This window comes from Nyctereutes procyonoides, unplaced genomic scaffold (genome assembly GCF_905146905.1).
Source record: "Nyctereutes procyonoides isolate TBG_1078 unplaced genomic scaffold, NYPRO_anot_genome, whole genome shotgun sequence".
Classification (NCBI taxonomy): Eukaryota; Metazoa; Chordata; class Mammalia; order Carnivora; family Canidae; genus Nyctereutes; species Nyctereutes procyonoides.
The window spans coordinates 35,691,492-35,713,104 of record NW_026575043.1 but is presented as its reverse complement, the minus strand read 5'-3'; the positions used below and the strand labels follow the sequence as shown (position 1 = coordinate 35,713,104).

Here is a 21,613-nt window from a genome sequence, read left to right as displayed (position 1 = left end):
GTCATCTCCATCTTTTCGAGAAGCTCTGTGGACAGAAAAGGCATAGAGAGGCTGTGATGCTCACCCAGGATCCCACCCTGGTCCCTGTGACTCAAAAACTTATGTGCTCCCAACCAACCTCATCAGTCACTACTCCCGGAAAGTACAAAGTGCCTCCTATGAATTTCTACTATGCAGTTAATAAGCTCTAAATGACAACAGCTACACATGCATGGAAGTTCACAGGCACACAGGTCGGAGAATTTACTCCAAACATGCTCCCTCGTGGAACCTGCTGCTGGCCCTTTTCCCCTCCAACAGGCTGAGAGCACTGTGGACTATATGCTCCTCACCTTTCCCTCTAGGCCAAACAAAGGATCCATGTACGGTAGTACTTCTAAAACACAATTGTACACTAATCAACATTAAGTACAAAGTGAAAAGGTTTATGTTTTCAAAACCCAATGGAGGCAGTGATGAAAAATACCACTGCAGAGAGTCCTGGCCATTCACAAATCCCCAGAGCTGTGGGAGAGTACCTGATTACAGGTGGTAAGGTCCACAAGAGAGAGGGATAAAGGGAGGCAGCTATAGGCGCAAGCAAACTTGCAGGCCCCTGTCTCCTCAAGCATACTCAGGCAAAGGAGACTGTCCTAACACAGATGCGTCAGGGGAACAAGTAACTTGGCTCCTGCTCCAGAGTCAGTCACTTACAGGGCGGGGGAGACACGAAAGAAAAGGACAAGCAGAAGGAATGTGAATGCAAGTGGAATGCTCCACAAAGTGCAACCTGTGACATCTTAAAGGCAAATGGTAGTAAACCAGTCAGTTGCTACTTTTTTAGCCACCATGGCCAGCTAACAAAATCAGGCCCCAAAGGTCCCCAGATTCTGAATGATGAACTCCTAGACTGCAGAAAGGACAGAAATTGAGATCAGGAGAGGTGCCTCTCCAACCACCTGTCTGATCTCTACAACCCTGGGTCACCCCAGCAGCTTAGAGGTCAATCCCTCTGGTATTCCATGTGAAGGGACACGCATGTAAGTGCTTAAGACTCGAACTACTAGGAGTGGGGAAAGGTGGGAAGGACCTGGAAGGCAGAAGGAGGGTTTAACCAGAACGCAGGTTTAGTGGAAGCTAGAGAATCATGGATGAAAACAAATATTAGAACCCTAGGTCATAGCTTAGGACTCGCAGTTGGGAACAATTAAGAAAGGGAAAAACAACTTCTACAAAGGTCATTTGGGAAGAAGTGGCTGCAAGTTGGAGAGAGACTCCACCATAGAAATGTTGTGTCAGGGCTTGGAGCCTATACTATGAGCTGTCCACCAGGGTGGGGGGCAGGCTGTGTGTCAAAGAATGACCTCAGAGGGCACTGAGGGCCACAGTTCCAAGCACCATGCAGAGGCCCCAGGCCTCATCTCACAGAAAGGGATGGGGAAGAGGATGGAAACAGAGCCTGCCCACCACTAGTCAGAGGCACCAGAGCAGGGCATAAGACACAGGACAATCCTGGAGTCACATTTCAGATCTGGGAGCCACACAAGAGGGAACCAACAAAGGTTTCCTGGTCAACTGGCAAGGAGATTTAGGCAGAATATGGTAAAAGAGGGTTGGTGTGGCCACAACAGGCACATACCTATGGGACAGTCACAGAACAGCTGGTGGTGGCAGAAATACAGCCACATGTACAGAATCACTGGGCCTCCAAACAGCATTTTGCTAAGGAATTTGCTGTGCAACACTGAAAATATGAGCACAGTATCTGAAGCTTGATACCACTCAGTTAATGAATACTCACCACAGCAATTACAGGAATGAGTACACCCAAGTTCCCCGCGCTGCTAGAAGCCTAGAACATAAAAGAATCGAGTCATTGAAAGCATGTGTTTCTCTCGTTAAAAAGAAAAAAGACATAGTGTTAATTTCAGTGAAATGATGAGATATATAGTGATACATTAACATATTCATCCAACATCATTTTAACAGCAAAAAAATGGAAACATGTCAAACAGTAAAGATTACATAAATCATGGCACCTGTGTAAAATTAAATATCACACGGCTGTTAAAAAGACAACTTCCTCAAAAATAGTCCCTTTGGAAAGTGACCATGGCAAATTTTAAACAGGAAAAACAAACAAAAGAAAAAACAGGATTTCAGGTATACTATGATATAATCCCAATTATGTAAAATAATACATTTGCATAATACATTTTATCTCCTAGATAAAAATCTAGGAGAAAATCTGTCAAAATGTCAAAGATGAGTATATCTGAATAAAGGCATTATGGGTGCTTTTTACTTTGCTAGTTATAGGTTTCTGTGTCTTTTCTATAATTAACAGGTATTTTTCCTGAGCTATGGAAAATTTGGGGGTTACTCAAAAAATAACTATTAAAAGGTAGGTTCCCTGGCTGGACACACAAGTAAGGCCTACAGTATGCACTGATGAGACTAAGTTCTGGAAGCACCCACCTAAGCACATTCAATTTATTTTTTATATTAACAGTAGCAGCTAAGGGTATTGAGCACCCACTGCATGCCAGGCACTGTTCCAAGCATTTCTTTTCTTTTTTAAGATTTTATTTATTTATTCATGAGAGACACAGAGACAGAGAGAGGCAGAGACACAGGCAAAGGGAAAAGCAGGTTCCATGCAGGGAGCCCGAGACGTGGGACTTGACCCCAGGTTTCCAGGATCACGCCCTGGGCCAAAGGCGGCGCTAAACCTCTGAGCCACCTGGGCGGCCCTGTTCCAAGCATTTCATATGTAATAACTAAATCTTTGCAGGAGAAAACAGGGTTTGAGTAGCTTGCCAAAGCCCCACGGCCACTCAGCAGCAGGGGCAGCATCTCAAGCCCTGCCTGCTCCTTTCTGGAAACTAAGGGCCTCCCACACATGTGATGACTAGGAAGAATTGTCATTTCTTAATTTATAATCATAGCTCTTTGTCTTCAATGGGGCGCATGTTGACTAATCCCCTCGCATTGATCCGGCAAGCCCTCCTTATTCCATCTCAAGGGGAAGTATAGCAGTTGCTCAGTAAACACTGGACTATTCCCAGCATGATCGTTAACAGAAACTATTCTGCAAAGAACAGAATTCACAGCTCTGCATCTGGAGGGCAGAAAAAGGACCTGCAATGTCTGGGGCACAACCCCTACCCCCAGCCCATGAATGAAACATTACATCCTGAGTCTTGAGACTAAACTCGTAGGAAAAGCCGGCAGAGGGGAGCAGCCCTTGGGTCCAGGAGGTATCCTTCTGGGCCTGGAGGTACAATTTCCAGGGGAGGAAAGGAGAACAGACACACCACAGTTTCTGCTTTCTTGGGTGCCAAGTGCCTTCTGGGTTCTCTGAGCAGCCCTCTCTCATGCCAAAGGCCTCACTGGACATGACAGATGCCTCAAGGTGCCTCTCTATTGTGTATCAGGATGATCTAGCTGTGCATTAGTCTGGGGGATTTTACAAATCGCCCAGATCACTGTTGAGGGGTCCATCAGAGCAAAGATGAATTAGAGCCAAGACTCCTAGAACCCCTTTTCACACCAGCTACTCCTCCTTAGCCAAGATTTTCACACAGAGGGCTCCTTTACACTTAGTTTCCTACTTAGATCCTTAAGCCTTCACACAGCCCGATCTAAAGTGCTCCTCTCCACACTGCCCTGTTTTTTGTTTGTTTTTGCTGTCTGTAGGAGCAGACACACCTTGTCTGTCCATTCACTTCTCTAATCCCAGCTCTTAGAACAAGGGTTAAGAAATTGTGGCCCATGGCCAAATCTGACCCACCACCTATTCTTTGAAATAAAATTTCATGGGAGTATAGCTACCCATTCCTTAACTGGCTTTATGCTAGCAGGACAGAACTGAGTAGTTGCAACAGAGACAATATGACCCACAGAGCCTAAAACAAGTATAATCTGGCCCTTTACAGAAAAGGTGGGCTGACTCCTGACTAGGCACATAATAAGTAAATAGTAATGTCTGGGGAGGTGGGAAGAAAAGACAAAAGAGGATGAAGGTGGAGAAACTGGCACCAACATGACATGTCAAAGGGAAATGATGGGGTAGGAGGCTTAACTTGCCTCAACCTCCCCAATTTGTCTCTTTGGGGGCTTGAGACCTGTCATTTTGTGTGTCCTCATGGGCCTGTCTCCCTGGATGACCCAGATTAGGTCAGATCTGGCCCTTCTCATGTTGTCACTGTGTTCTGATGAAAGCCTCCACTCCCTGGCTTCATGATGGCCGAGAGAAGGAAGAGAAGGGTCTAGGGGAATCCGTATGAGGCTGCTGTCTCTTACCACCCTGGGCCCAGGGAGGTAGCTGCTCAAGCCAGACATGGTCCTACAAGAAAGCCGCCTTCTCCGAACCCCTGCCAGCACCCCTGAGAAGGAACCTTTGTTCCTGCCCTCTACCAGATGCCCGAGGATGAGTGCCCTCCTCCCTTCCTACCTTCAGGGCAGGCCCCTTCTCGCTCGCCCGCTCGCTGGCACGCTTCCCCTCCAGCCCCAGCTGCACAAACAGTTCCAGCAGGTTCATGAGCAGCTCGTCCACGAGGTGCTCATCCTGGATGTTGGCTGCGATGTTGGCCAGGGCGTTGATCACTGCTAGGGAGCAGTGCCTGGTGGGTAGAGAAATGACAGCTGCCACAACACAGGGCCTGCATTGCAGGGGTGAGGCAGGCTAACTCCTGTGAACAAAGGAGCCCTCCAAAGGGGGGTGGAAGCCCCTAAAGAACATTCAGCTGCTATGGAAATGGTTTTAACCTCTCCTGACCTAAACAGTTCCGGGAACCTACACCTATGGAACTTGTGAAGATCTTAGGATGCTTCTGAGTGTTGAAAGCCTACTACATAGCTAAATTCCTGGCTGGAGTCTGCTTTCCTCTCAAATTATAGGTAGCCTTAATTCACTATTACCACCCACAAAACTTTGCTCTCATGATCAGCTTCTTCCCTACACTGCTCCTACCTTGGGGCTGATGTGAGTATTAGCTCACATTAGACACTTAGGAAGCACTCAGTAGCCCTGGGACAACCTGCCTCAGGATGGTGCTGGCCCCAGGTAAGCCTTGGATACAAAGCTGACAATGCTCCCCCCAGTGAGACACAGCAAATCAGCAAGGCTGGCCAGGCTTCTGCAGGTGCTGGGGACAGACAAAGTCTGCCACTTCTATGCTGCATGACCCCAGGTAAGCAGCTCATCTTTCAGCCTCAGTTTCCTCCTGAATAAAACAAGAATAATAAAATTCCCTCCTCACAGGGTGTAGGAAGAATGAAACACTCCACATGAAGCAATGAACATACCATCTGGCCCCCAGAAATATTCCAGCAAATGGCATGCCTTTACACAGACATGTGAAATCCTGAGAGGTAACTACAGGCAAATGAATGTGAATGGCAATAAAAGCTTCCACTGGTGAGGAAGAAGACAAATCACTTCTGATGGCAGTATCAGAAAAGGCTTTATGGAAGAGTGAAGTAGAGTCAGAAGTTGAAGAATGGTAGGCATGGAGAAGGCCAAGTACTGTATATAGCAGCAAGACAGAGGCAGGGTCAGAAGGAAAACAGCAGGAGCAAAGACAAGGAAGGGAAGGTGTAAGGGCCAAGGAGGTACAGGAGTCACTTTCAGGACAAGGAAGCAATGAGGGAAAGAGGTATTTTGGTCTGTGTGTCAGTTTCTTCACAGAGAACAGGATGGACAGATGAATGGACCAAGGGGAGGTGAGCTGGCTGCCTCCCTAAACCAGTCCTCAGAGTGTTCTAGTAGCCTGGGCTCACAATGGAAGCAGTAAGAAGGCAAAGAAATGACAATGCCAAGAGCTTACATTTACCAAGAGCTTTCCTATATATGTGATCTCAATTACCCAGACAACTGGAGATAAGATGTTCATTTGATGGATGATGGATGAAGAAATGAAGGCACAGAGAAAGTGAGCATTTTCAAAGGTCACATAGCCACACTCCCACCCACTAAAGTGACTTGGAGAGTCAGAGTGAGCCCTGCATGTAAAAGTCAGGAGGAGAGAACAGAAATGCCAACAAAGGGGCAACATCTCTTCCTCCCTGCCTCGCCCCTCTGTCCTCTTCCCTTGATCTGTCAAACTCTTACGGAACTCAACATCTATAAAACTCCTTACGTGGAAAAACATGTCCCTGTCCTGAAGGCATTCACAGTAAGGGCAAAGAGTAGGCAAGGAAACATATTTTAGTCTGCCAGGAAAACTGGCCAGACTTTACACAAATATCAAACATGTGAGCATGTGAAAGTTCCATTCCCTTTGACTCTCCAAATCTCACTTCTCTGAAGCTATCATAAGGAAAGCATCAGAGATGCTCACAGATACACAGCTATCACGTTGTTCGATGTAGCACAAATCAGCAGGAAAACTGGCATACTATCTATTCTCCAAGCTAGGCACTGGTTAGAAAACTCTCAGGGCTGCTGTATGATGGGACATTAGGCAGCCATTAAAGGCAGCACATGGAAGGAAGCGGCAAGGCTGATGTGCTATTGCATAAAAAAACAGTTCAGCTGGGTGGACACTTTGGGCCTGTCTGGAATCAGTGGGGGTCTGGGGTAATGACACCGAGATGCTCAGTTCCCAGTGGCAGTGGCATGAGATCTTCATTTTCTGTCTGTGTGTGTGCTGATTTGTAGCACATAATGCTTTTGTAGGAAAAAGGCTTATTTAAATCATAAATCCCCAAGCCTCACATTTTTAAAAGGAGTTAAAACTATCAGGATCTAGAGTGACAATGAAACCTAGAGAATTACCTGTAGCCATGATCCTTGTAATCTTTAGTGGCTGAGTACACGACAGAGCTGGCCTTCACACTGATCTGCTGGAAGAGATTCCACACTTCCTGATAAATGTATTGCTGGAAGAGAGTGAGGGACACGGTTACCATGGCATGACTTCTCCATGAAAGTCCCTCCTTGGAACACGGAAAAGGCCTCTCCACCATCACTCAGAGCGAAAGCTACTGGAATCACATATGGACCATAAGGGCCTGAAAGACCATCAAGGGCGTCCATTCCTTTTTTTTTTTTTTTTTCTTTTTTTTAAGGGCGTCCATTCCTAAAGCTTTAAGCAAACCGCAAAAGCTAAAAGGGAAATGGTTTCAACTTAAATCCTATTACATATTATGAACATCGGCCAAAAAATGAGTTTAAACCTCCTTTTGGATACAGTCAACAGAACTAAAAGACAACCTACAGAATGGGAGAAGATATTTGCAAATAACATATCAGATAAAGGGCTAGTTTCCAAAATCTATAAAGAACTTATTAAACTCAACAGCAAAGAAACAAACAATCCAATCATGAAATGGGCAAAGGACATGAAGAGAAATCTCACAGAGGAAGACATAGACATGGCCAACATGCACATGAGAAAATGCTCTGCATCACTTGCCATCAGGGAAATACAAATCAAAACCACAATGAGATACCACCTCACACCAGTGAGAATGGGGAAAATTAACAAGGCAGGAAACAACAAATGTTGGAGAGGAGGCGGAGAAAAGGGAACCCTCTTACACTGTTGGTGGGAATGTGAACTGGTACAGCCACTCTGGAAAACTGTGCGGAGGTTCCTCAAAGAGTTAAAAATAGACCTGCCCTATGACCCAGCAATTGCACTGTTAGGGATTTACCCCAAAGATTCAGATGCAATGAAACGCCGGGACACCTGCACCCCGATGTTTCTAGCAGCCATGTCCACAATAGCCAAACTGTGGAAGGAGCCTCGGTGCCCATCGAAAGATGAATGGATAAAGAAGATGTGGTCTATGTATACAATGGAATATTACTCAGCCATTAGAAACGACAAATACCCACCATTTGCTTCAACGTGGATGGAACTGGAGGGTATTACGCTGAGTGAAGTAAGTCAATCGGAGAAAGACAAACAGTGTATGTTCTCATTCATTTGGGGAATATGAATAATAGTGAAAGGGAATATAAGGGAGGGAGAAGAAATGTGTGGGAAATATCAGAAAGGGACACAGAACATAAAGACTCCTAACTCTGGGAAACGAACTAGGGGTGGTGGAGGGGGGGGAGGGCGGGGGGTGGGGGTGAATGGGTGACGGGCACTGAGGGGGACACTTGACGGGATGAGCACTGGGTGTTATTCTGTATGTTGGTAAATTGAACACCAATAAAAATTAATTTATTAAAAAAAATAAGGAAAAAAATAAACCTCCTTTTGAAAAAAAAAACAAAAACAAAAAAACCCTCCTTTTGCTAGTTCTTATAGAGCTATCGCGCTATTCTCTTTTACTCGGAAAAAATCTCCCTGTCTGATGTCAAGACAGTTGAGTGCATTTAACTCATCTGCAGGGTAAATTTAATCTATTTTTGCATTCCTGAGAGTCCAAGTAACAAAGCATGCAGGGGGTAGTGGCTTTCATGGCAGGTCCGCCTTACGTTTCCAGTGATAACCAGGCAGCCTAGCTGGTCGATGATGAGCACGTCCAGGGGGGATGGCGGCTGGCAGAATTTCTGTTGCAGGATCTGCAGAATTGGCTCCATGACCTTGGGGGTATCCCTCAGGGCCACTGCGATGTGTCCCAAGGCTCGGATGGTGTGGTCGGGAATCAAGTGAGCATCCCTGTGTGAGGGAGAAACAGAAGCATCCTGGGAACAGTCCTCTGTGAAACGAAACCCAGAAGCTATAGCCCTGACCTCGAGGTTACCACTGGCTCTGAAGAAGCAGTCCCCTGACAGTGGCAGTCTAGAATCCTCAACTACCAGAAGAAACACGAAGTCCTGGCTCTAGGCAGTAAGCACAGGTCTTTCTCTGCTCCCCAACAGTGGTCCAGATCAACATTCTAAGGTGGGTTTCACCTTAAATTGTGGGACCTGATGCATAACTCCACACCATGCAAGAAAGCAGCACAGGCATTCGAGATACCAGGTGCCCCCCGCTCTCCCCCCAGGCCTGCAGAGAACAACTGGCTGCCCCTCAGGGATGGGACGTACTTGTCACTCTCCTGGGAGATGTAGAGCCGGTTGGAGAGGCTGGCCAGGAAGGCCTCCACAATCACCGTGTCCACCGTCAGGCCAGCTTTTAGGCACCTGGGCCGGGAGGAAACCCACATGGCATTGGGCATCAGAACAGATGAGTGTTTTGTGGTTGCTTTTTGTCTGTCAAGTCTGCAGAGTTTAAAGAACTACTCCGAGCATTTTCCCCCCATAAATCCAAATGAAAATCATTACACAGAATGAATTCAAAGAATTATTGCAGATTTTGCCCACTTGATAACTATCACAGTCAGAAATAACTTCATTATTTGACCAGAACCGTTTCCTTCAGAATGTTAAACTCACCCTGATTCCAATTTAAAATTTCCAGAACTGTTCCTTAACAAAAGTCACAGTAACTGATTCAACATAGATGGTCCCAAGACAGCTGGGGGAATATTAAATGATATACTAAGGTTTTAGAAGTATGGAGAAAAACATTTTAATTTTAAAAAATAATTTTAAAAGCCCCTAAGGACACAAAATCTTTTAAGGCATCTCTTGCCCTCTGGATCTGTTTGGCTCCCAGGCCAGAGTCAGAGAAGAGTGTACATCTGATAGAGAGGAACTGTTATATTCTCTCAATGGGGCTTCTGAGAGCTCGGATTAAGAATTCAGAGGGAGAGGGATCCCTGGGTGGCGCAGCGGTTTGGCGCCTGCCTTTGGCCCAGGGCGCGATCCTGGAGACCCGGGATCGAATCCCATGTCGGGCTCCCGGTGCATGGAGCCTGCTTCTCCCTCTGCCTGTGTCTCTGCCTCTCTCTCTCTCTCACTGTGTGCCTATCATAAATAAATAAAAATTAAAAAAAAAAAAAAAAAAAAAAAAAAAAAAGAATTCAGAGGGAGAGATTTTCATATAAACCAGAATGTCTGGTTACTGAGTTTGGAAAGCAAGAGTTCACATAGCAGGAAGGAGCCTGGGCAGCAAGGACACGCAATCATATAAAACCTGCCTCTTATACTAAAAATTACAAGGAAAAAAAAAAAGAGAAAATGTGACGATATGTTGTTACTCTGGATGGTAGGCTGGTGGATAATTCTTTTCTTTCTACTTTACATTCCATAAATTTTCTCTGTTTTTTGTTATGTTTATGATCAGGAAAAGAAAAACAAGAAGGCTTATTAAAAAAAATACGTGGGGTGCTTGGGTGGCGTAGTCATTTAAGGATCTAACTCTTGATTTCAGCTTTGGTAGTGATCTTGGGGTCATGAGATCAAGCCCCACGACGAGCCCCATGTCAGGCTCCGCACTGAGCATGGAGTCTGCTTGAGACTCTCACCCTCTTCCTTTGCCCCTTCCACCTGTACACACACACACATACACACACACACACACACACACACACACTCTCTCTCTCTCTCTCTCTCTCTCACTGAAATAAATGGATAAATCTTTTTAAAAAATCATTTAAGGGGATCCCTGGGTGGCGCAGCGGTTTGGCGCCTGCCTTTGGCCCAGGGCGCGATCCTGGAGACCCGGGATCGAATCCCACGTTGGGCTCCTGGTGCATGGAGCCTGCTTCTCCCTCTGTCTGTGTCTCTGCCTCTCTCTCTCTCTCTCTGTGTGACTATCATAAATAAATAAAAATTAAAAATAAAATAAAAAATAAAAAAAATAATCATTTAAAAATGTATAATAGGGCAGCCTGGGTGGCTCAGTGGTTTAGTGCTGCCTTTAGCCCAGGGCCTGATCCTGGAGACCCGGGATCGAGTCCCGTGTCGGGCTCCCTGCATGGAGCCTGCTTTTCCCTCTGCCTGTGTTTCTGCCTCTCTGTGTGTGTGTGTGTCTCTCATGAATGAATAAAAAAAAAAAAAAATCTTAAAAAAAATGTGTAATTCTCTCTCTTTTAAAATCAGGTGTAGGTTTACAATAATCAGAAACAATTTTTTAAAAATAAAATTTATTTATTTGAGAGAGGGAAATAGAGAGCACAAGAGCATGAGCAGGAGGCAGGGCAGAGGGAGAAGTAGACCCCAGAACCCTGGGATCATGACCTAAGCCAAAGGTAGATCCTTAACCTGCTGAGCCACCCAGATGCCCCCAGAAACAAGCTATAAACATTTTTCATTTTTTAGTGATTTTATCTGAAACTTGTTTCCTTCCTCCCCAGGTCACCCATCACTCTGGCCAGTCTCCCACCTGCAGATGTTGTCAATGGCAATGTCTCGGAGCTGCTCATACATGGAGGGTTGGCTCTTCTTTCCCGACATGACATTCAGGGTTGACTCAGAATGCTCGTTGGTTACACTGATTTTTATATCATTGCCGGCAACTAAATGTAAAAATTCAAGCATGTATCTGGTTAAGCCTGTCACTTCCTATCCCCGTGTCCATAATTCAAAACCAAAACAATATGCTGATGATTTTTAGTTTATAAAACAATCCTCTAAAATGATTTGACCAAATATTTCAGAGAACAGAAAGGATGAAACAAACACGCTTAAATAAAAGGAAGAATATTTAGTTTGCAAAGTGATAAATGGGTAACATAGCAATTTCTTAAGAAATGGTTTGAAAGTCCTGATGAACATCTACAGGTACCCAGCCCTGAGGATGAGGTGTGGTCCTGTCCCTAAGGGTTATCTAGCTAATGTGCACAAAACCAGTAAAGGGGAGGGGGGGCGGTGGTTAATGTGAGAGTAGGAGCTTTAGAGCCATAGAGACCCCTCCTTATCCCAGGGTCCAGTGAAAAGTCACCTACTTGGAGGTTGGGTTTCTTCATCTGAAAGGAGAGGATAAGCACCCACCTTCACAGGACTCACCAAGTTGAATGAGCAATACAACATTAGAGTCGCAGCAGCAAACAGGTATCGATGAATGTTAATGATTACAGGTGACCTGATTTGCTCTGAGCCCATGTCCTTGTCATAATTTATTTTTTATTTTTATTTTTAAAATTTTATTTATTTATTTATGATAGTCACAGAGAGAGACAGGCAGAGACATAGGCAGAGGGAGAAGCAGGCTCCATGCACCGGGAGCCCGATGTGGGATTCGATCCCGGGTCTCCAGGACCACACCCTGGGCCAAAGGCAGGCGCCAAACCGCTGCGCCACCCAGGGATCCCCATGTCCTTGTCATAGAAACATGATAATACACTCATGAGGCAGGGATAGGGACTAGCTGAGATCAAGCATGGAGAGCTCCTGGCACAGTGTCCAGGATATGTCAGACTCATGCTTTAGATTGTCTCCATGATAGCAGGAGCCAAAAACAAAGAGAAAGTGAGACCAGAAGGCCCCTCAGTGGTGGCAGGAGTATATGCCAGGGGAAGGCGGAGAAAGGAAAGAACTGGAGGCCAGAGGGCAGTCATGTAGAGAAAGCCATGAGGCAAGGTATAAAGGAGGAATGAGCCCAAGTACAGGGCAAGGTGCACAGCCCAGCCACAACTTCTCAGTCATAAAACCATGGTGGGCTCGCATACAAGGTCATGTGGTCCTTTTCTTGGAGCCTGAGGGGCACATAGGATTCAGGAGCTGGAGAAGTGGCCTTGGGTACAGCCATCCATTACCTGTATGGTACTGACTGTGGCACTTATAAAGCTTCACCAGCACGGGGGACGGGACAACCAGGAAGTCCCGAAGAGATGGCGTCACCGAATGCACCACCACCGGGAACCTCTCACACAGGCGGCCCAGACCCTGCAACACACCATCAACCCGTTACATAACAAGGGTTGCAGTAAGCTGAGCAGGCTGTCTTACGGCAGTAAGACTCACAACCTTTCAGATACATGAGTGTGACCAGAAACTTCCAAGGTCAAAACTCTCAGGGCTACTTTGCTCATGGGGCAGAAAAAGACAGGAAAGGAGGGTGGTAGAGACTCTGTTCAGCCTATTGAGAGATATATTGCTAAAGCATGTCCATTTCTTTTGGAAGCAAAGTTAGAGGAGAAAGGGTAAACAACATGATTTTTGAACAAGGGCAGATATGGTTACTGGGATTGGTATCTTGGCAAGAGTCTCTGAGATCAGAGACTGTAGATATCAAGTGTCCTCAGCACTTTTGCCTGAGGCCTTGAGAATGGCCTCTAGACACAGGGAGGCCTCTCCACAAAGGGGGACTCAGCTGGACCTGTAAATCACAGAAATCCCTGGCTCACTGTCAGCAGTAGTCCCCCACTCATTGTTGAACTGTGTCCACAACAAGCTCTAGCTCAAGTTCCTAAGGACAACCGGTCAGATTGCCCCTGGCATGCCAACCAGGGCCTAATGATAAAACAAGAAGACTGCCCTGGTGGATGGGCTCAAAGCCTTGCCAGTGTCAGTGGGACTGACCTGTAGACAGCAGATAAGCAAGGGCAAATGAGCAATGATGACTTTGCTGGATGTCTTAGATTGCAGCTTCTCAGAGAGCTTGATGCAAAGATTCTCTGCACCTAAATTCAAAATGAGAGGAGGGTATGGACAATTAGTGAAGGCCAATATTTATAAAATATTGTTCACCAATTAATCATAAAATTAAATGCCCAGAGGCCTACTTTTTGCAGGCTTTATTACATGGGTGGTTGGTTATACCAGAAAGTATTTATAGGCAGGCATCCTTAACTGAAACTTCCTATCTTCTCCGTTTCTGGTGTTGTGAAAACACCATTCTACGCAGTGAGTGACTGCCTTCTCCTCTCTGCTGGCCCTGAGCCTCTCATCCACAGTCTGCTACATGCTTCCCATTCTGCTGTTCACCCTAGACAAGCACCTTTTCCTCCAGCATGGAGCTCCTACTTTTCCACATAAATGCCTAAAGAACCATCAAGAAGCAGTGGAAAGAACACACAGGCCCTGTGGCTTTGACTATAACCTCCTCCCATGTCCAGTTTCCTCAACCTCAGGACAGGATACCAGACACTTAGGGCATGGTAGGGCCTAACGCTCACCCTGCTCGTCCTTCACAGCCCAAACCATGAGGTCCACACAGGCAGCATTTGCCTGGCAGCGCAGCTTGAGGGGGCTCAGCTCATTGTGGATCCGGTCTGCATCATGCAGAATCTTCTGAAGCTCCCCCTGGCTGGTGTTGAACTGCTCCAGCACAAAATCATGGATCTCCTTCACAAAGGAGGTTGGGAGGTCTGTAGGAAAGACAGCAGGCATTACAGGTGGAAACAAAACCACTAAAAGTCAGGCAACAGCTCTATGGTTTCTTTCACTCTAACAGAAACCCAAGAGGATTGGGTCTGCTGCTGGCTCCTTTGGTTTTAATATGCCCACTGCAGAAGCATCTGGGTGGCTCAGCTGGGTAAGCATCTGACTCTTGACCTTGGCTCAGGTCATGATCTCAGGGTCCTGAGATTGAGCCCCTGCTTAAGACTCTCTCTCTCCCCCTTTGCCCCTCCCCTCCCCACCCAAACACGCATTCTCTTTCTCTCAAAAAAAAAAAAAAAAAAAAAAGAGTGCCCACCAGGAAGAATTTGGATAGGTAATGCTGGCTGTCAGCACATATGCCACCGGACACTCAGGGGAAATAACCATTTCCCAGGGAAGTGAGAGCTATGCTGTGTTTTAAGCAGTCCATAAACTAAAACCTGAATGTATGAAACACAGAAACTGGGATGTACCATTGCTGGAACTGGTCCAACCAATAAGGAGAAATACTTCAGTGATTTTTTTTTTTTTTTAAATGTAAAGGTTGTTGGTTGCCAGCTAAGGGGAAAAGCTGGTTGTAGCCTAAAGAAGAGAATTCCTTGGCTACAGGGCTGTACCTATGGGGCACCCAGAGTCCGTAGCTTCTTCAAACTTTCATATTTGGGGTCTGGAAAAATCAGGAGAATCCCTGTGAGGAGCACAAGTCAGAAGAGCCACATGTGGCTCAGGTAGGGAAAGAAGCCTGGGGCCCCTGAAGGTCAGGCTGGGCAGGGCTGTCCCTTCCACCCTCCTTTGTGAATCCCAACACTTGCTGGGGAACCAGCCAGACTAGGAATCCAACACTTGCTGGGTCACCAGCCAGACTTAGATTCCCAGGAGCCCCTGGAGCCGAATTAGGAAAACAGCTAACTAGATTCAGTACATCTGCTTGACAAAACACTACACTGTCATCAAAACTTATGTTGATGGAGAACATTCTGTAACATAATGCACGAAACATGTTTTAAAAATGCACAAAAGGGAAAATGGAAGGAAAGGCTAAATTTGTGTGTGTGCATGTGCTAGACTACTAAGCTATTTTCTGAGTTAAAAGATCAGCGCCTTGGGATCCCTGGGTGGCGCAGCAGTTTGGCGCCTGCCTTTGGCCCAGGGCGCAATCCTGGAGACCCGGGATCGAATCCCACGTCAGGCTCCCGATGCATGGAGCCTGCTTCTCCCTCTGCCTGTGTCTCTGCCTCTCTCTCTCTCTCTCTCTCTCTCTCTCTCTCTCTGACTATCATAAATAAATTAAAAAAAAAAAAAAGATCAGCGCCTTATTTTCTTAAACTTTTTGAAATGTCTAAAATAGAATTTTTTTTCTTTTTATTTATTTATTTATTTATTTATTTATTTATTTATTTATTTACGATAGTCATACAGAGAGAGAGAGAGAGGCAGAGACACAGGCAGAGGGAGAAGCAGGCTCCATGCACCGGGAGCCTGACATGGGATTCGATCCCGGGTCTCCAGGATCGCGCCCTGGGCCAAAGGCAGGCGCCAAACCGCTGCGCCACCCAGGGATCCCCTAGAATGTTTTTTTTAATTAAAAAAAATAGAATGCTAAATTATATACACGATCGGGTGATCTGGACAAAATAACACAGCCCTGTCACAAAAGCTCCTAAGGAAATAAACCCACCAAAGGAGCCATCATTGATAGTATTAGGTGTGCAGAATCATGGGCAGATTTTTTTTTCTTATTTGCTTTCCTCCCCAAATTTTAGTAATGGGACCATGTTACTTGCGTGTTTTTAAGTGGTCCCGGCAGAAAGGAAGCAGACTTGCAGCAGTGGCCTGGAACCCAGTATCATCGCAGTCACAAACTCTCCTTACCTTTCATGTAGTACAGAGTGTCACGCAGCATCTTGAACATGGCCACATACAGAGGGTCGCTGAATGTAGTGTAGTAGAGATCAGCATTAGGGTTGGCCTGTGAGGGAGGAGAGGCACGTGACCACACCACGGAAACTCTCTGGACCTCCCTTTGGCTTCTAGGGTGAGGCCTGCTGAGTATTATATTCCCGATGGAGCGTTAGAGAGAGTGGAATGACCATTTATCATGATTCCCCACTTGGAACACCTGAATTACTCTCCTCTGTCTCTTAAGCATCAGGCAAAGAAAATAAAACACTTAGACTGTCCAGAGTTGCCTGTGGGGGGCCACCACCTGCATCTTCCAAACTGGTTTCTCCATGTGTTGTTCTAATGGGAAGAACCACCTTCCTCTCACAGAAAACTCACCATCTTTGGTGAGTCTTACAGGAACCAGAGGAAGAGAAAGACAGCCAAGCAGCCATCAAACCATTGTGAGGTGATCGATTTAAAAAAGCCACCACAGAGCAAGCTCTCAGCTGGCAGTTGTGTGGTTACTATGGTGACCAGGCTGAAAATTCACTGATGACCCTGTCATTCCAGCCCCCATGTACAAACTCTTCCTGTTCTCTCCATGCACATGCTCACATCAGGCTGATAGGATGGTGCCCCGAAGGGCTGTACCTCTATCACGCTGGCTACGACTGCATCCAAGGCTTTGAGAACAGGCTCCTCAACAATCTTCTTCACCTATGAGGGAAACAAGATCTCATGAGGCCGCTGATGAACACAGTAAGAGACAGGAATGCGAGCTCCTTCTAATAAAGAACAAATCGTGTTGACAGATAAAAACCACATAACAAACAACCTCATGTGATGAAAAACACGATGGAAATGGTAGGCCAACAACATATACTTATTATGGCTCCACATCATACTATAACACAAAAAAATGTCCTTAATTCTGTCATCACTTGGAATTTGTTTTCCTACCCTTGATTGGAATAACCTAAAAACTGGAAAGGAACCAACTCTCTCAAACTTGCTGACATTAGATTTCCATCGAAAGGATGCGAAAGTGTTCTGATTCCAGACATCACTGACAATTCACCCAAACCTCCTCCCAGACATCAGGGACACCTTCACAGCCAGTCCTCGACCCTGATGACTCCTCTTCCTTCTGCAGGCCTGGTGCACCAGCTCTTCAGAACCTGCCTAAGTACTCAGAATGCAGCATACGTCCTAAATTTCTAACAGAAGCACCTACTTCCACCCTTTCTCTGTAATAGCATTTAGTAGAGGAATGAATTGTTCTGTCAATTGCAGAACCTCCTGATAAAACCGCCTGCCATCCTAACTATAGTACCTTAAGAAACTTTCATAAAAAAAAAAAAAGAAAGAAAGAAAAGAGAAACTGACTTTCAAAACATATAGACAACGATAAACAACAAGCCAGGAGAAGAAATGAAAAATTGCCTAGAAGAAAAGCTAACCTTGAGAAGTTAAAATATACTGGAAAAAATAACTGTCTCTACAAAGAGTATGAAACATGCAGCCTTCAATTGGGATTTCTGACATGACAGGAGGAAGAGCCACCTGACCATCTGAGAAGGCCACCCAGGTCAGTGTTCTGTCTGGGACACTAACAGGGAGGAGCAGTTTAGGGAGAGTTTTCCTCCTTGAGGGCAACTTCAAAAACATTGTAGGCTATTTAGTAATTCATCGTGGCTCTAATCTAATCAATTATTGGCAATGTTTTAATGTCTTTTTTTTTAAGTAGGCTCCATGCCCAGTATGGACCCCAAGTTGGGGCTTCAACTCACGAGCCTGAGATCAAGACCTGAGCTGAGATCAAGGGTTCAGACTTCAACTGACTGAGCCACCCAGGCACACCTGCTTTAATGTCTTCATACATCTTCAGCCCAAAGCCATCCTCTTTGAGTGATTCCTGTTCACATTCTACACTGAGGGAGACCCTCTCATTCTTTCCAAAGAAAAAAGTCTTATTTTTAGAGTCTATCCCTGATAATGTCTTTAATCTATCCACTTGAATCTGTCTCAGAGGAATTCACCTCAATCATAACACCTTCAGAGTCCCTGGATCAAAGATCCATCTATTTCAGGACTGGGACAATGGCACCAATGTCTTCTCTGGCGTCACCTCAGAGGTTATCCCAAGGTACTCAAATATGAAAAATTTATTTTTGTATTGATCTAAAAATATCAGCCCATGAGAAGAAGACAGGTGCAATAGGAACTAGACTTGGGGTCAGATTCCCTGGGCTGAGCCCCAGGCCTGCTCTTTGTTGATGGATTCTTGATGTATTTGGCACTGACTGCCCTACCTCCAAAATGGAGATGAATGGCTGCCTCTCCCACAAGTGCTATAAGGATTCAACAAAAACATTGCACAAACAACTCCAAGAATGTTACTTTCCTTCCTTCTTCCATTGAAAATTTATGACTTCTAAGTTATATTCTGAAATACTAAAAAACTCCTAGTTTTTCTTTCGGAAAAAAAGAACCAAAACCAGGCTTGGGTGCCTGGGTGGCTCAGTTGGTTAAGCATCTGACTCTTGATTTGGCTCAGATCTCGATCTCAGGCTTGTGAGACTGAGCCCCATGTTGGGCTCTATGCTTAGCGCGGAGTCGCTTGAGATTCCTTCTCCTTCTTCCTCTGCCCCTCCCACTTGTGCTGATTTACTCTGTCTCTCACTCTCCCTCTTTAAAATAAATAAATCTTTAAAAAGATGCCCTCAAAAATAAATAAATAAATAAATAAATAAAATTAAAAGATGCCCTCTCTCCCTCTGATCCTCCCCAACCACTCACCACTCTCTTAAAAAAAAAAAACAAAACAAAAAAAACCATGTTTATACCAATAGCAATTTTACTGATTGAAGTAACACAGGGGTTATTTAGCCACCAATGCTTTCCTTACCAAGTTTAAGAGTTCTCGGAGCATTTCTAGTGGAATATTGAACTCCTTATAGGTGATGCCATTGAAAAGAGGAGAAACTGAGAAGCTGGAACTTATGGTGGAGAAGTAGTAATCGGGCTCCAGGGCACTCCCATCAGGTAAGTAAGAGACTGGCAGGGAAAAAACCAGAAAGTCAGCTACAGTCATACACGACCAGGATACTTCCTCAAGCTGATTCCCTCAATAACTAACAAAGGCATAGATTTTGCTTTGTTTATACTCCAATTCTATGTTTTTTAACGAACAAGGCTGGATTTCAAATCCTTGGCGAGTGATGCCTCTCATGGGAGCATTTCACATCAAAGTTCAGATATAATCATGTCCTATAACGTGGGAAGAAAAAAAAGTATTACATAATTTTAAAGGTGGACAGATGTAAAAGTTTCAGGTCCACAGGATTCCAAGATATTTTCCCACCAAAATAGAAAATGCACATTATTAGATGTTTCAAAATCAGAACAAAAATAAAGTCAATCACCCAACACTTATGAGTAAATATGAGCCCCAAAAGCCTATAATTACTTGAAAATCCATTATTAGAAATCTATGATAGGAGACTATGACTAGAAAATAAGTTTGTAATATTTCTCTATTAAATAGTGATAATTAACAATCCATTAAAAAACAAATAATAGGGCAGCCCCGGTGGCTCAGTGGTTTAGCACCGCCTGCAGCCCAGGGCGTGATTCTGGAGACCCAGGATCAAGTCCCACGTCAGGCTCCCTGCATGGAGCCTGCTTCTGCCTCTGCCTGTGTCTCTGCCTCTCTCTCTCTCTCTCTCTCTCTCTCTGTGTCTCTCGTGAATAAATAAATAAAAATCTTAAAAAAAAAAAAGAATTTTATTACTTTCTGAAGCCCTGCGGCACAGAAAAAGCAGAGAGCTGAATTTAGTCTTGATTGTGTCAAAGCTGTGTGCAGTTCAATGATGCTAGTGATGCTCTGTTGACCTAACTAAAGGGAAATGGATCCCATGAGAACAAATAGGCAACATACAACAGAGAATGGTCAGTAATATTGAGAGCAGTTGAGACATTGGAGGCCAACATCATAAATGACTACTGAAGGAAGGAATGAATGAGGAAAGAGTGAGAACAAAGCTGGTTTAAAGCAAGTAGGTAGGGAAGAAGGTAAGGAGTGTGTGTATGTGTCAAATGTGTGTAAATATACATACTTACACAAATAAATGTATTTATCTATTCCTTTTTTTTAAGATTTTATTTATTTATTCATGAGAGACAGAGAGAAAGAGAGAGGCAGAGACACAGGCAGAGGGAGAAGCAGGCTCCATGCAGGGAGCCCGACGTGGGACTCGATCCCAGGTCTCCAGGATCAGGCCCTGGGCCGAAGGCGGTGCTAAACCGCTGAGCCACCCATGCTGCACGTATTTATTTTTTCCTATTCTTATGTGCTAGATACATACATACACACATAATGAAATATTTGCTTTACGAAAGGAGATTTTGCTATTTGTTATAACATGGATGAACCTAGAGGACATTGTGGTAAGTGAAATAAGCCAGACATGGACAAAAAATAAAGTCCATGATCTCACTTGTATGTGGACACTTAAAAAAAGTCGAATACGTGGGACCAGAGAGGTGAGCAATTGTCACCAGAGAGCAAGGAGATGGGGGAAATGGGCAGATGTTGGTCAAAGGGTATAAAGTTGTAGTTAAGTAAGATGAATACATCTAGAGATCTAATGTATAGCATGATGACGATAGTTAATAATATGGCATCAAATACTGGAAAGTTGCTAAAAGGGTACATTTCAGGTGCTATCCATGCATTAAAAAAAAAAAAAAAGTAACCATAAGGAAAAGGATGTGATTGGAGTCATCATTTCACCACCACCACATACATACATATACGTATATCAAATCTTTGTGTTGTATACCTAAAATATATACAAATTTATTTTTTAAATAATAAAAATTAAAAAGAAGATAGGTTTGTGGTTAGAGGGCATCTCCCAGATAGATGCTATGAAATAGGAATTAAGCCCTGCGTGGCAGAGTCAGCGTGGGGGGCAGAGATACAGGCAGAAGATAAGAACGGCAGAGTCAAGGATCTAAGATTTGGGATTCATACAGGGAAGGAGTCATTTAAAGTTTTTAAGATAGAAATGATTTGTGCTTTTAAGAAATAACTCTTTAAAAACATTCTTACAAAGGCACATGGGTGACTCAGTGGTTGAGCATCTGCCTTTGGCTCAGGTCATGATCCTGGGGTCCCAGTATAAAGTCCCACATCAGGCTCCCCGTAAGGAGACTGTTTCTCCCTCTGCCTGTGTCCCTGCCTCTTTCTGTGTCTCTCATGAATAAATAAAATCTTAAAAAAAAAAATAGAGTACTACTCATATCATTATTATGTTTTTAAAAAATATTATTTATGGGACACCTGGGTGGATCAGTGGTTAAGCGTCTGCCTTTTGCTCAGTCCCACATCAGGCACCCCGTGGGAAGTCTACTTCTCCCTCTCTGCCTGTGTCTCTGCCTCTCTCTCTGTCTCTCATGAATAAATAAATAAAAATCTAAAAAAAAAAAATTATTCAAATACCTAATGACTTTAAGACAAAAAAGAGCCAGCCCACCATTATTACTTTCACTGAAAACCAGTGCTTTCATAGGTTAATTTATTAAAATCCTGATAATAGGTACATGAGGATCTGTATATTATTTTCTGTACTT

The 21,613-nt window shown here is 44.6% G+C and overlaps 1 protein-coding gene across 2 annotated transcripts in view; it reads right to left on the bottom strand.

Annotated features, from left to right (window-relative positions):
- PI4KA (phosphatidylinositol 4-kinase alpha) overlaps positions 1-21,613 on the bottom strand; it is a 120,729-nt gene that overhangs the window by 66,176 nt on the left and 32,940 nt on the right. For both annotated transcript variants that reach the window (XM_055322301.1, XM_055322302.1), the window contains 12 exons: positions 18,885-19,033; positions 16,628-16,693; positions 15,965-16,061; positions 13,888-14,079; positions 13,292-13,392; positions 12,526-12,655; positions 11,154-11,286; positions 8,972-9,067; positions 8,417-8,600; positions 6,761-6,864; positions 4,436-4,604; positions 1,781-1,831 (listed from right to left, as the gene is read on the bottom strand). In XM_055322301.1, the coding sequence (XP_055178276.1) occupies positions 1,781-1,831; positions 4,436-4,604; positions 6,761-6,864; positions 8,417-8,600; positions 8,972-9,067; positions 11,154-11,286; positions 12,526-12,655; positions 13,292-13,392; positions 13,888-14,079; positions 15,965-16,061; positions 16,628-16,693; positions 18,885-19,033 (1,472 nt within the window). The remainder of the gene's footprint in view (positions 1-1,780; positions 1,832-4,435; positions 4,605-6,760; positions 6,865-8,416; positions 8,601-8,971; positions 9,068-11,153; positions 11,287-12,525; positions 12,656-13,291; positions 13,393-13,887; positions 14,080-15,964; positions 16,062-16,627; positions 16,694-18,884; positions 19,034-21,613) is intronic.